This window comes from Dicentrarchus labrax, unplaced genomic scaffold (assembly GCF_905237075.1).
Source record: "Dicentrarchus labrax unplaced genomic scaffold, dlabrax2021, whole genome shotgun sequence".
NCBI classification, from domain to species: Eukaryota; Metazoa; Chordata; class Actinopteri; family Moronidae; genus Dicentrarchus; species Dicentrarchus labrax.
In genome coordinates, this window is record NW_026136719.1 from 3675527 (window position 1) to 3690630 (window position 15104).

Here is a 15104-nt window from a genome sequence, read left to right on the forward strand (position 1 = left end):
ACCAATGTGTAGTTTTATTGGCATCGAGCTGTGAAGCTGCAGATTGCAACCAACAGAATAAAGACCTGGCTAATCTCGAAGCATCATATCTTTGGGTCTTCGAACCATCTGAAGAATTCACTCTGAACATTTCTTTGACTTTGTTTTTTGTAGTTTGTCCCATCTGCTAACATGGAGGCAGTGGGCTTTTTGAGCTGTACTGCAGTCAGCCACCAGGGGGTGATTTTGGAGAGCTGATATTTCGTCCATCTTTATGTCGATGGTTGGAACCAATGCTGGAGAACAACAGTCTTTATCTGAGGAGGGTGCGATGAACTACTGAGGATCTATTTGTTGCAGTCGAACCCACTCAACACAGCAAAGCAATGTGTGTGTGTGTGTGTGTGTGTGTGTGTGTGTGTGTGTGTGTTTGTGTGTGTTACGTTGTGTTGATTAAAGCAGCAGGTGGTAGATTAACAGAAATGATACACTGATTCATTTGTGTGTGTGTGTGGGGGGGGGCTTTGTGTGTTTGCCAGTAAACAGCTCTCAATCTTTTGTTTGCAGGGCAGGAAACTTTAACGAGGTAATGGAGGGAGCTTCCTTTTACATTTCTCTGTGAACGCTGTCTGTGTGTGTGTGTGTGTGTGTGTGTGTGTGTGTGTGTGAGTGTGTGGGGTAACCATCACTCTCGTCACACTCTTTTGTGCTCCTTGCATACCTCAGTTTGTGAGTTAGTCAACCACGCTCATCAAACTTTAACTGGACGCCGTGGATCTGTCAGGAAGACGAAACCACGCACTGTAACTGTGAAAACATTGATATACACGCCTAAAGAATATTCAATCTGAATTTCAGTCATGCTATAATCAGCTGGATGTATAATTTACCTCAATTACATGATTGGTGTTCAGTCAGAGCTTTTCCAGCTTTGGCAGGGGACGAATAATGAAGCGGTGAGATGGTTTTAGTACAAAGGTTTTAATAACAGCTGTATTTATTGCTATTGTTCTACCTCCCAGTTTGACACTCGGGGACAACGTGCTGCATGACTGATGATCAACCATCACACATCCTGCTAATTAAAAAGTCCTTATTAAAGTGCTTATTAAAAATGGATTAGATGATATTTTTTCCCTCTGTGGTTTTCCTGTCGAAGTGGCCGCGTCTCAAGGGCTTCTCGTTGTTACAGGGGTAAGAAGAGGGTTGCGAACACTCATCAGTGCGTCTGTTTTTTTTATCATTTGAAATCAAAAGGCTGTTTGATCAGCACAGACATTTGAATGTACTGCAGGATGATTACAGATGAAGGCTGATGTTACAAACAACTGAAGAGGAGGGTATGATGTCCCCCAGCTGAATGCTGCGAGTCTTCAACTGATGGTTGACAAAAGAGAAAGAGGTTGTAAGAGGAAAACAACACATAAAAACATTATTCAGCCCTCTAACAGACTTTTAATATCCAGTGATATTAACCAATCTTAGATATTTCATAGTAACCCTCAGATTGATGAGTTACTTTCATCATGAGTTACTGTTTTACTGCACTACGAAGGGAGTTGAACCGACTCACATTTATCACGGAAAGTCCGGACAAACTGTGATTGATACACTGCTGTTAAACGGTACTACGACAGTGTTTAAGATGTTTGTTAGTTGAGTCAAATTAATCTGAGGATGTCATAATGGTGGTTTGTGCTCTGTATTTGTTCCCAGAAGGACGCGTGAGGATAATATCAGGATGTGAGGACTTTAAAGAAAAGTTAATGGACTAATCTCACTGCAGTAGACAATGACAGGGAGGCTTGTTGACAGCGCATCTTCTCAGAGTAAATATAAGTAACATCTTTATTTTTCTCTTACGGACTCTTTTATATGTGATATGATTGAATAAGACTGCAGTATTTTTCAAGATTGAAGTGGTAAATTAACTAGTAAGTTAATCAGTTATTAAAGTAAGAACAACTTGTGAGCCTGAAGAGTAATCCGTGAGGAAATGTCTACAATGTATTCAATGAAGTATCATGAATTGAGAACTGCTCTATACCTGAAATCAAACATGGTGTCTGAGAACTTTAAGCCCTGAATTAAATTCTTGTCCCTGAAGCAGCGAGGCTGAATGTCTAACTGTGTGAATGTAAAGCAGTCTGGATTCCTCTGGAATAAAGTGTTCTGTATATAAGCCTAGCCTCTGTATATATATATATATATATATTTTTTTTTTTATAATGATTAAATGAGAAGATAATAAATACATTCGGGCCCTTGAAGCACCTGACCTCACAGAGTTATTCCTGAAGTTACCTGGATAAGACAGTGACCTTGCTTCGTAGTACAGCCCTCAGGAGTGCTTTAGCTGCCAGGTTTAGTTGATTTGGACATTATTTTATTGATTTATGTGTTTCTACGGCTGGCTATGGGGGGTCTGAACAGCTAGCTTTTCAAAATAAAACACCACGTGCAGACCCCGATCATAAAAACAGACAAAAAGGAAACGGTTTAACTACATAACCTACTTAACCATTTATGAAGAAATAATGCACAAATCATCTAAATCTGAGCAAGTTAACAAAATCTGGCAAAATTCTCCACTCCTGTAATGCTCGTGATGGGTCGGGAAGCCGCGTGGAGTCAGACCAAAACAGACGTTACAAAGCTGAGCACAGTGGAATCACTCAGTTTTATTGATATGTTGAGGTGAAGCCGCCTAATTCCCAGCTCCACCTACCTTCAACCTGAGCAGAGGTCTAATCAGACACAATAACACGACAACGACAAAAACATGAAACGTATCCATCACCACAGGGGCCTCAAACTGCCGGCTCAGGGGCCATTTCTGGCCCTCCGTTCTCCTCCCTCTGGCCTCCCCATAATACAGCCAGCAAGATTATTATTCTTTCTCATTATTATTTCTAGTTGTTTCATATACATTTATATCTTTGTTTGTTGCAGAATAATGGAAAAAGTCGAAAGTTGATAAAAAGAGAGGTTTTCAGCTGGTTTTCAGCTACTTCATTCGAGTACAGTGCTTTCTTGCAGTACTTGAACATTGCAGTGGCTCTCCTATGAGATGATAATACCAGCAGTGGCCTCAAGACAGTTTGAGTCCCCTGCTTTTACCTGCTTAGTTTAAGCCTGGATGGTAATATATGCAGCAAAAACACCTTAATGCTTCAGCAATTCCTCTGTGTATTTGTTCAGTATATCTTTCATGCCAGCTTACACACACTTTCTTTCAAACTCTAAAAAGACGTTATCATCTCAATCGGTATCAATCTCAATATTAAACTGAACTACTAACAAACCTTGTGCCCTTAATCAGCCAGGAGCTACACAGTCGAACAATACATATAACTGCAGGGACGAATAAAAACACAGCCTTCTATGAATGAACATGGAGTTAGTTAGTCCAACCAATCAGTTGGTTTCTACTTATTGTGAATTAAATACGATTTCCAAAAACATACTTTTGGTAAAGTGCCATCCTGTGTAACAGGAGTGAGAGTCATTACAAAGGAAAATGACACCGATGATTTTTTATGACTGACACAGCTTCCTTTGAATTCCAGTTAAACCCCACCAGGCTCTTTGCAGGGCGTAGGAGCACCTTTAAAACCAGCATCCACTCCTTTAAAGTGCTCATTAAACATCCTTTTAACTCAGGCATTTCAGGTTTCACATCTCCTGAGAAACCAGCGAACAATGCTCTGTCCTGGGCCGACCCGGGAAGTCTTGGAAACCGATTTTTTGAAAGGATGTTTCCAATTGGAGATAATTCAGTTCCTCTGCCTACACCCTCTGTTGCTAGGCGACAGAACTTTAACCCCTTCCCCCGCTGCAAGGGTTAAAAGGCTGCTGAGGTAACCTTTAGACAAAATGACACCACAACAGGAGATTTTACACGAATGCAACCTTTGTGTTTAGTCCTCGGTTTCAGTTAAGTATTTATAATTACTGAAGAAATATGATTCACTTTAAAGGAAATTTTTATTTTATATCATTTTATTATTATACAGGAAAAGTAAAATGTGTTTAATTTCATACTGGCTGGACTGCAGGTTCCTGTTCTGCAGCACATAGAAGACAGAATCACACTATAAGACCAAATGCAAACTGAAACAACCAGACAACAACAAAACAAACATTCAGATATTCAGTCATGAAGTTGCACAATGATTGTGTGTTTGTATGACAACAGTGGACTGAGGCCTTCAGACCCAATATTAAAAGAACAGCAGCATAAGCACAAAAAAATGAAGTAAGAAGGCAAAAATAAAGTCACATTTTGCAATATGAGCCTCTTTTTAAGGAAAAGTCCTGTGTCAGATGTTTAAATACTGTTGCAGTATAGAGTATTGGTAATATTTGATGTTTATTAAATTCAAATCTAATTTTCTTTACTGTGTACTTCTGTGATGCACCCTGTTCAATCTGAAGCCTCCTCTCTTTTCACCACAACTTATGAAAAAGCCTACAGCTATATTGGATGTTTTCTCAAATATTGAACCGGTGCTTTTACTAAGCTGCGTTCTTCTTCCAGTAATACAATAGATGTAAAACCTGCTCTGTGTGCCTCTTCCTCAGTAGACCCTTAATGTTTGCTGATGTATTAATGTTTGAAATCATCAATAATCATTTTTAACGTGTTTGAGAACCTGGACCATAACCAGATGAGATATTCTACCTGTAAGGGTGATACTGCACACACAAGATCAGAGTTATTTCTATTTTTCTCCTCTTTTATACCGACTGGCAGATCTGGGTCTAAGTACAGTTCTTTTTAGGTCTCTGTTGTCATGCAAACAGATGGATTAGATATTATTGGCCTGGCAAGTGCAATTCATCATTTCCATTTCACAAGGTTTTCATCATTACATGCTTGTGTCATAAGAGAAAAGATATGCATCAATCACGGGCCCTTAAGGCTGTTTGTCACTTTTGACATCCGTCATTGATCCGTCACTCACAAATGCACACATACACATACACACACACACGTACACAAATGGCATCGATCAAACTCAAACTGGCTTTTACAGTCAGTCATTTGATACAAAGAAGGAAAAGGACGAGGGAGATTATCTTTACTGAATGAACAAGCTCATCACTTGTCTGTCATCTTCGGCCTTTCACTGCTTTCAGCTCCGGCTTCTTATTGACCTTCAGAAGACAAACTCAATAAATGTCTTTTCCTCTTCCCACTCGTTTCTTGCACAGAGAATGTTATAACTTTTACTCACTGTGTAAATGACACCCATGTTAAACAGAGACCTAATATATGCACACATATGTCAGTATCTGGAGAAATGTGTGTACATGTGTGCATACATTATAAAAAGACAGAATTCCCCACGCTCCATATCCCATATACATACTCTATTTATATATGTATGCAAACCAAATCAAACCTTAAATAGTATCTGTAGTATATCTGTCATATGTGATATTTATGATCAGTAGGGCTGCCCCGACTAAAAATGAGATAAAGCCAATAGTTGACTAGTCATCACATGTTTATGATAATAATTTAATTATTGAAATATATAATAATATCATTATTTAATATCAGCTGGCTTCCCCCCAAAAAGTGTGAATTTAAAGTCCTGATGCAAATTTTATAGTGTCTTAAACCTGCATTCTCAGTAACAACCAGCATGGGACAGCTCCACTGGTTGCAATAACACACAGATTCCATTCAGTCTTATGGAGAAATGAGCCGACTTCTCAGTTGATTTATGAGCTCAGTAAACAGTTTCCTGATGAGTTTCTGGTCTCAGTCTCTAGTTTCAGTCTTCTTCCACACAGCATGATGTTCATTTAGTAACTGATGGTCCCATTTAGAGTAAAACAGACCATAAAGCAGGGTATGCTTTAGGGCGGGGCTACCTTGTGATTGACAGCTCATTCTCAGTGAGTCCGTCCAGCTCAACCAAACTCAGATCAAACTGTCAAACAGTGCTGATCAGATATGGATCCAGATTCTGTTGTTGACTATTTCTCTCCTCAAATCTGTTCACAAACACATTTTACTGTTTATCTGGAATACCAGATCCTGTGTGAGCAGGTGAGCCGCCATTGTTTCCAAACCAAGAGCAGCCAATGAGAGCAGCTCAACTTGCAGTACGTGACCTCCGCTGGCTTCAACAAACTGTCATGGCAAAGACATAACTAACTGGAGGCTTCAGAACCAATGGGTGACGTCACGATAGGTTCACACTTGGGTGCATATTTTGTTACGTTAGAGAGTTTGATTGATGTCTGTTTCTGTTTTGCTACATGAACACATGGGGATTTGTGTCATCACTGGATTTCTGGGGTTGCCATGGTGACACAGCTGTAATCATACGTGTTGTTCAGCATGTTGTCTTCCATATTTACTCGGTTGCCCTGTGTGCTCATTACAGATCGTCAACAATCTGAAATTTGCCGAAGACAGTCTATCTGTTCTTTTTCAGTAATCTCCGGCTCTGTTCCGAGCTCAGAACTTGACAAGTTAAGAAGTTAAGCATTAACATTTATTAGAATAAGCAAATCGGACTAAAAAGCTCCCGACTTTATGGCATTAATGGATCAAGGCTGGAAAGTGTGTTTGAGTCTTATTCTGTCATGAACAATTAAGTAGAAGATTCAAAGCAAAAGGTCTTTTTAGTACAATCACTGGTCAGAAGTGGAGCTCAAGCTCGAGCGAGGGTATTTAAATGTCAGGAGTTTAGTCAGCGTGTGAAAAGGATGATAAAAGACCCGACCCAGTCACGGTGTGATTCTGCACCTGGAGTAATGACTTTTCAAAAGCTCAGTCTTGTCAGATTTGTTCCCAGTAGTGGAGTCCACGTTATCAGTGTCACCACTAACCTTTCCCTGCAGGCTCATTTACAGTCTGGTTTAAATAACACCAGGATCACCTGTAAAACGCCGCTGCCGCTAACGTGACAGAGGTTGTCATCTTGTTACAGTAATTTATTGCACTGAGATGAGTCGTACGTGTAACTGGGATTTATCATTACAAAGAAAGTGCTCTCTGGTGGTTGTTTGTTAATGAGTCGGTTTAATATTCTCCTGTAATGGAGGGCTGTCTGTTTTGTCTCTGTGAGAGGTAGAAAGAAGTTTGAACAGGAAAACATCTCTGAATCATCAACTGTGATAGAAAAAGTCACAGTAACACACACACACACACACACACACACAGCTCTTTTGTGCTGATATTTTCACCAAATGGTGATAGAAGTTTCCTAAATGTTTAATTCAAATTGATTCTTCTTTAACAAACTGATATCTGAAATAAACACCTAATGATTCATACTATTAGTGGTTACCATATTAAGGTAAGCTCACTGTATCTTTTATCATTCAGTTGGTCTGCTGTAACTGACGACTTTTGATGAAACAATCGGACCAAACTTTGCAGGCAGGATTTAGAACGGGGACATCGTCTTCCTGTGTGACAATAATGGATAAATCACAACATTAAAGGTTAGACATGTCGCACTAGGGCACCGGCATCTCAGACCAAAACAATGGAAACAACAGCTGACCAGAGTCCACTGACAAAACCGCTCATTTTACCTCGCAGATAATCACAAAACACACTTCAAAGTGCGTCCACTAACAGTAGTGTTGACTCAGATTGTTATTCTCAGTGTCTGAGCTGCTGGAGAGGCTCTTGTGCAGCAGGGCCCTCGGTGGCAGTTCAGCTGTGGGTTATTATCACTTTCAGCGTGCATTAAACAAACCTTCAAACCAAATCTGAGTTTACAGTGATCCCCATGTGCTCGCTCTGCCTACAACAACCTCACTTGCACCTCAGAGAAGGGGTTGTTTTAAACTGTCTTGTAAGGTTTTATATATTATATTCCCTCGACGCTGGATGTCGCACAAGAGCCCCAGCATCTCAGACCAAAACAGTGCGACAGAAGTCAACAGCATTATGGAAAGGATCCCTACAGAGATAGTGAGACACCATGTGACACACCACGGTGTCTTTATATAGAGAGAATAGCTGTTAGCTGCTATATTAATGCTTTCAATCTCATATATAAACTGCTGCTACTGTAAAACATAAAACATCTCACACATTATTGTAAGGTTGGAGTGGAAACTAACGTTAGCATGCCTCACAGTCAAATGACTAGCGAGGCAAAATGTTTTAAAATGTGTTAATGGGTTGAGCTGACATGCCTCAAACATACAGTTATTATCTATATATAACAACAGCGATTGTATCTAACCAATAATTTAATGCGAACTTTTCTGCAGCTCTGTCCACCCTTCCAGCGCCGAGGTCAGCCGCTGGAGGAACGGACTGATGCGCTTTAATGTGCCTTGTTCAAAGAGCCATTAAAACACCACTGATTGCAGCTTTAATGTAACTTAATGAAACATATTGAATGTATTTATTCTGCTCTAATGGCTCCCAGCAGCAATTCCATGTGTGTTAGTTTTACAGGTGTACAACATTGTCTGTCACAGACATTTACAGTGGAGAGAACATTCCCCCCCCCCACACACACACACCTTTCTCTGGCTCTCTCACTCACACACTCACACACACACACACAGGCACGACTCATGTGAATCAAAGCAAATTGCTGTGTTCATTACTGAACTCTGCATACTCTCTTAGGTACCTAAAGACTTAGAAAGTCTCCAAGAAAGCCTTTTCATCTTTTCAATTACACCGCTGAGTGAAGTGAGGGACGGCTGTGGAAAAAAAATGGCCTTGTTACAATGGACACAGCTCTCTCTCTCTCTCTCTCTCTCTCTCTGTGTGTGTGTGTGTGTGTGTGTGTGTGTGTTAAAGTAGAGGTGGTAAAAAAACAACAACAAAAGAACCAGTCACACTCCCTCTCCTCCGCTCTCTCCCGGTCTCACACACACTTTCACACATTTACACATTTACTTTCATGGAAGCAGCCAGAGAGAGTGCATTTCAGCCCCGGAGAAGTTCTCTTGATTTGATGGGGTCGTACATTAGAAACCTGCTGCAGAATCAGGTTAATGAGGCTGATCCGTAGGAGATCTGGAATGGTGCAATCTCCTGAAAAGCTGTCAGTCAGGCAGAAATATGAATGTCATCAGACCCGAAATCAGCCCGAGCTATGAGATTGCGTCAGAGCTTTTCGTGCATTAGAAAGCTTTTGCCTGAAATCTCTCTGAAAAAAAAGAAAACGAAAAACAAGGGGGCAGCATTTCACCTCCTCCCACCCTTGATGTGTTCTGATGGCTCCATGATCCGTGCGTCTTTAAATCCCACAGAGAGCGTTCTTTACTAAAAAATATTACAAAGCGCTGTGTTCCTCAGCTTCAGATCTCCTCTGACTGATTGACTTCTTTCCTGGTGCCACAATGTTGATGTAGCATGAAACTTAATCCGGAGTCTGCATGTGTGGTGTTTTATTTTGAAAATTCTCTATGCTGTTTCTATGTCTGACATCCTGCCAGTGTGATCTGCTCTGCGCTGCTTGACGGGAGTGTGTCGCGGTTTCCTTCAAAAATAGACCAGGCGTGTATTCTACGTAGAGCAGAGCGAAGAGACGCTTCTGGGACGCACCGTGGTGCAGAACTTCCGATCTAGCCTCATCCAAGTAATTCCAGTAATTCCCAGCGTTCAAGTTGACAGAAAAAGCAAACATTTTACCCGCATTAAGTCGCACAGCTCACTCTGTAAATATAACTTATGTGTCAGTCATGCCTCATTAAAAAAAAAGAAAAGGAAATTAACTCAGATACGATTAAGCTTTGACTGTGACCTAAACGATCGGCGTCTACGGTTTTCATGCTGTAACATGTCTTCAGGCATGTCTGTTTAGTTTTGTCGTTGGAAATAAATTGTCTATGAATGAATTAGCATGCTAATCACTTGATAATTATCACTTTGTGTGACAAGAAAGGATTACTGGCGTCTTTGATTGGATTTTGTTTGGCCGCCGGTGAAAGGCGGCACTAGGATTGGTGATGGAGGTCGAGCAGTGGAGGTTCAGCTCTGTGTGTTAATGTATTTCCTCCGACAGTCCCACTGCACTGCTTGATGATCACAGCTTGTAAATCAGTGTGTTTGTGTGTTTGTGTTGGTGGAGTGGAGTGATTATGTTGTTGACGTACACTTTAATGCAAAAATTATATTATTTTAACTCACAAAGGTTTTACTCGTAATTTTTACTAGGTTTGTATTTTCACAGTACAAATACAAATTACCAAAAGCTAAAGCAACTTAATCAAGAAAATGTTCTTAACTTGCAAAATTGAGTTTTATAACTAATAACTAAATATAAACAAAGAGCAAGCTGCCACTTATTAAGCTCATTAGTTATTTCTGTGTGGGATGATCAAAAATATACTAAAACCAAAAGAAAAACATCATAATCATGGTTATGTGCAAAATGTGTGCAGATTATTATTTCATTACAATTGCAGAAGCTAAAAATTCTACAAGCCCAAACCTTTTCAGGCTTTCTCCAAGTAACTGGAACACTTTCTTGTATGTGACCAGTCACCTCAGTCTGCATCCTCTATGTTTAAAAAGGTTGTTTCAGTTCGAAGTGTTTATGGTTCTCAGTAAATAGGACAATAGAAAGAACAAGTGCAGCATCTCTTTGTTGCCACGGACACCGAAGCGTTTTCGTCTCTCTTTTTTATAGCTCATCTACGCATCAATCATGTATTTAATGATTTGTCTGTTTGTATGCATTTAATTTCAGTACATTGGAATAGTTAATTGGTTTTTGAAGTACACCGTAAGCACATATGCACTGACACACAAGCAGAAACACACACACACACACACACACACACACACACACACACACATACACTCCATGGGACACTCTGTAGAGGGCACTTGTAATTGAACACATGCTGATTGGAAAAGCACGGAAGAAAATCATAAGAAATTACAGTATGAAGTCCCCAGCAGGAAGCCCAAATGGAAATGTGTAAAAAGCTCTAATAAACCAGAACTGATGTGAAAACTGGTAATTTTCTAAATACCTTATTATAACAAGTCACACACTCAGCTTCTGTCTTTTCTCACTTATTTTTTTTAATCCTTATTTGATACATTTCTAGCATCGAGGAAAACACAGTGAAATCGGTTTTTATTATCAGGAAAACCAGCACAGTAAATCCGAAGAACAGAGCAAGTAATCTGTGGGAAGAAGATCTGATAGAAATGGAAACCTTTATCTCTGGTTATCAGTTTCATCAGCAGTGTCCAGGTATCTGGGACGATGGCGTGACACAGTGGCAGCGGGTCAGCTAATAGCGTATAGATAAACCAGGATGGGTGTCACAGATGCTGCAAGGTGACACTCATAACTCATCCTGGACCTTTTTAAATGGCCCTGCAGCTGAAATCTGTCCTGTGCTTTTCTGATTGAAGAGCTTCTCGTTTATCAAACCAAACACTTCGATATTCTCTCCCTGAAAAGCGAAGAATGGATGATCCAACATGATAAGGTGACAGTTCGCGGTGGCACGAATGAGGGTGGAGAAGAAAAATGATTCTATCTCAAAAATTAAAAAAATAATTCTGAAAAATATGTTCATGTTTTTGCATTCAGAAATCTTCACTATGTAAATGTTTGTATTTTTATTTTATTTAATTTCAGTATTTTTCAATTGTTATGGTTTATTGACTTATATAACCGTTTAGATTAGGTTGTACAGACTTTAGGGATACAAATCATTCTGGCCTCATTTCTGGACGCACTCGCCAACAAAGTCAGATGACGTAGAATAAAGAGAGAGAAAGTCCACATATGGATATGGTGGATGGATGGATGGCTCAAACAAACACAGGACTTTAACACAGGAGACCGCCTTAGGTCTCACGCCTAGCGTTAAACCAAGCCCGTACCTGGACGCTCAAACCAACATGTTCTCACCACCCCAAGTAGCTGCTGCTCGGTCAGCAGCCCTCCTGCTCCTTAGACTTAAATCTTTCATGGTTAACGTTGTGAAACGGTCGCAGTTTGGTTAGGATTAGGCACAAAAACTACTTGGTTAGATTGAGGAAAAGTAAGTTAGGTTACTTAACTTCAGGTTAGGATAACTGCAGTACATTACTTCAGTTAACTCACGTAAATTACTTAAAGGTCCAGTGTAAAGGATTTAGTGGCATCTAAACCATCTTAATCTCACCTTCCCCTTCCAAGTCCCTTCTGGGCTACTGTAGATACAGAATCAGAATACTTTATTGATTCCCGGGAGAAATTGGTTGCTGAAAGAAATAGAAACAATAAGAAGAACATTAAAATATGTGCATTATATTACAATATATAGAAAATATAAAATGACTCATGCAAAATATGTATTCTACAGTACATAACATTGGTGTCGTGAATAGATACTAATAAAGATAACTCATAATGCTGAGAACTGGATCCCAGAATAAGTGTGCTAATGAAAAACAGAACAATGTATATATATATATATATATATATATATATATATATATATATAAGTATAATAAATAATTAATGACCAGAGTATTGCACATGAATCAGTAAAACATGGCAGAAAGTCCTGTGTTTGTTGAAGTTATCCATCCCACCTCCTCCAAACCAGGACTTTCTTGCTCTTGCGTCTCCTGACTTTGACAGACGGTGGCCGCGTCCCAATATGACGCTAGAGGTATACCTGCAGTGTGAGACCAGACAGCCATTTCCTGTCTTTAAGGTCAAACATCTGCAGGCAGGCATATGGCTTGATGAGATTGAATTAATTAGTGATATTCAGAGTCCCTGCACACTGATAAGCAAACCATGTGGATTTTAAGATACCAATGATTAAATGTTCAGGTTATTTTAAATGTCTTAATTCTATCCAGGTCACTCGCGAGAGCATGGCCACCAAGTGACTGATGAGATGTTACGTGTTTCATTCGCTGATCCATAAATCATGTCGACGCCTCAGCTTAATAGAGTACAGTCACTTGGCCTTTTTAGGAGAAGGGCCTTTGGTCATACGGTACGAATGCTTGCGGGTGTAGTTTCCACCCTCCTGAAGTTCTTTGGCTCACAGAGAGTATAACCCTAATGAAGCAAAGGCTTTTGTGAAGATTTGCAGTCACATTAATTCCCCTGGGAGTTTCCTGCAGGCTGCGAGCACAGAATGCACGAGGATAAACTAACAAGCACCATGTTTGGGGGGCTCTCTAAAGCGACCAAAGGTGTCTAATGGCAGCACGGGGAATACTTAAATGTAATGCCTGCTTTCTCTAATGAACAGTTCCAGTTTGTGTGACCTTTTTTCCATCCCTGTGTGTCCCAGCTGAATCCGTCGGACCTGCTGAGTATGCCCCGGAGCCCCACCTCCAGTGAGGATGAGATGGCCCAGAGCTTTTCCGACTACTCCGACGACTGTGCCTCCGACAGCTCCCGCGAAGAGACCATTTACGAGACCATAAGGGCCACCGCCGAGCCATCGCAGAGCCGCATGGACGACATTCACACAAACTCGCTGGTCGTCCGTGTCCTCATCCCTGACCTGCAGCAGACGGTGAATATCCGTGATGGATGAGGGGAGAAATGTGGAGCGTGCTGATATTAGCATGTGTGCAGTTGTGTGGGAGTCGATATAAAATATGAACTATATTTGTTTTTCATGATTGACATCTGAGTATTGATTATCCAACCTTCTTGTTGGAGAATGAATGAGGCCGTATTTGACACATTATAGCCTTATTTACAGCGTTTTTTTGGAAGCAGGCACACAGCACAACACATTATTGTTGATGTATTAGAGCTGCTGGAGAGGCACTTGTACAGCAGGGCCCTTGGTGGCAGTTCAGCTGTGGGTTATTATCACTGTCAGTATGCATTAAACAAACAGGTATAAAAAATCTGAGTTTACAGTGATCCACATGTGCTCGCTCTGCCCACAACAACCTCACTTGCACCTCAGAAAAGGTCTTATTTTAAACTGTCTTTAAAGGTTTTACATATCATTTTCCCCTCAACACTGGATGTCACACAGGGGCACCAGCATCTTAGAACAAAAGGGACAGTCTTTCCAACTCAGATTGTTATTCCAAGCACCTGATAGCATTATGGAAAGGATCCCAAACAGCCGTAATATCACTATCACTCTCCACCAGGCTCCAGAGACAAAAACACTAATTTTACCTTCAGATCATCGTCACTTCATTCAAAGTGGACAGAAACAGAATAAAATTAATTAAAAGCGTCTCTGTTAGTGTTTCCAACAATCACCAACTCTAGTTTGGTGGAAATAAATCCTTAATTCACCAACGTAGATGATAAAAACAGCAGTTTCAGTCGGAGCAGACCGGCTATGGAAACATACCACAGAGAGGCTGCGATACAACACAGGCAGAGGGAGTGAGACACCATGTGACTCTGTGTCTGTATATAGAGAATTACTGTTTATATTAATGTTTATAATCTCATATATAACCTTTAAATTATTTGTATTTTCTTAATTAGTCTTACAGACCCATTTTTAAAATTACATTACAGTACTGAGGCCCTCTAATGAGATGTAACAAATTTGCATGTACTCAGGCAGACAAGATGCAAAGTGCTTTGTCTAAAGATGAAGTACACATTTAGACACAACCATCAATTTCATTTTCATTTTAATTTAATCTTAAAAATATCCATAAAGGCCCAGCGCTTTTTATTTTATGTTGTAACAGGTCCTTATCACTTCCACTCATACATGTGGTAAGATTTACCTTTTAAATAAATTAATGCTTTCTGAGGAAGCATTCATATAAAGCCTCTCAAACGTGTTAGACGCTGCGTGCGGTTTTTAAATTGGCTCTTTACAGAAATCTTTCACTCATTTCCATTTTGACGTAAAGCCTTTGACCAACTGGACTCATGTGGTGTCTTTTCCTGTAATAACACGCAGTGGTGTGTGAATGTTGAGTGGGCGACATGTAGGGGGTTGATATATAGACTTGTGCGGAGGTGAGGGTGTATATTTTAAAGGGAAATGTGTGATTGTAAATAATTGTGGGGTAGACACCAGATTTGGTAGCTGTTGCAGATGATTGAGGACAGGGACAGTTACTTGTGTAGGCGCAGCACGGTTCAATACTGAACAATATAAGTTGGGGCCCACACTACTGATCAATAATATATATTATATATATATATAACACT

At 40.2% G+C, this 15104-nt stretch overlaps 1 protein-coding gene across 1 annotated transcript in view; it reads left to right on the plus strand.

The window, feature by feature from the left end:
* Positions 1–15104, plus strand: part of LOC127351354 (SH3 and multiple ankyrin repeat domains protein 2-like) — a 224346-nt gene that overhangs the window by 49682 nt on the left and 159560 nt on the right. The window contains exon 3 of the mRNA XM_051378830.1: positions 13246–13473. Coding sequence (XP_051234790.1) covers positions 13246–13473 — 228 coding nt within the window. The remainder of the gene's footprint in view (positions 1–13245; positions 13474–15104) is intronic.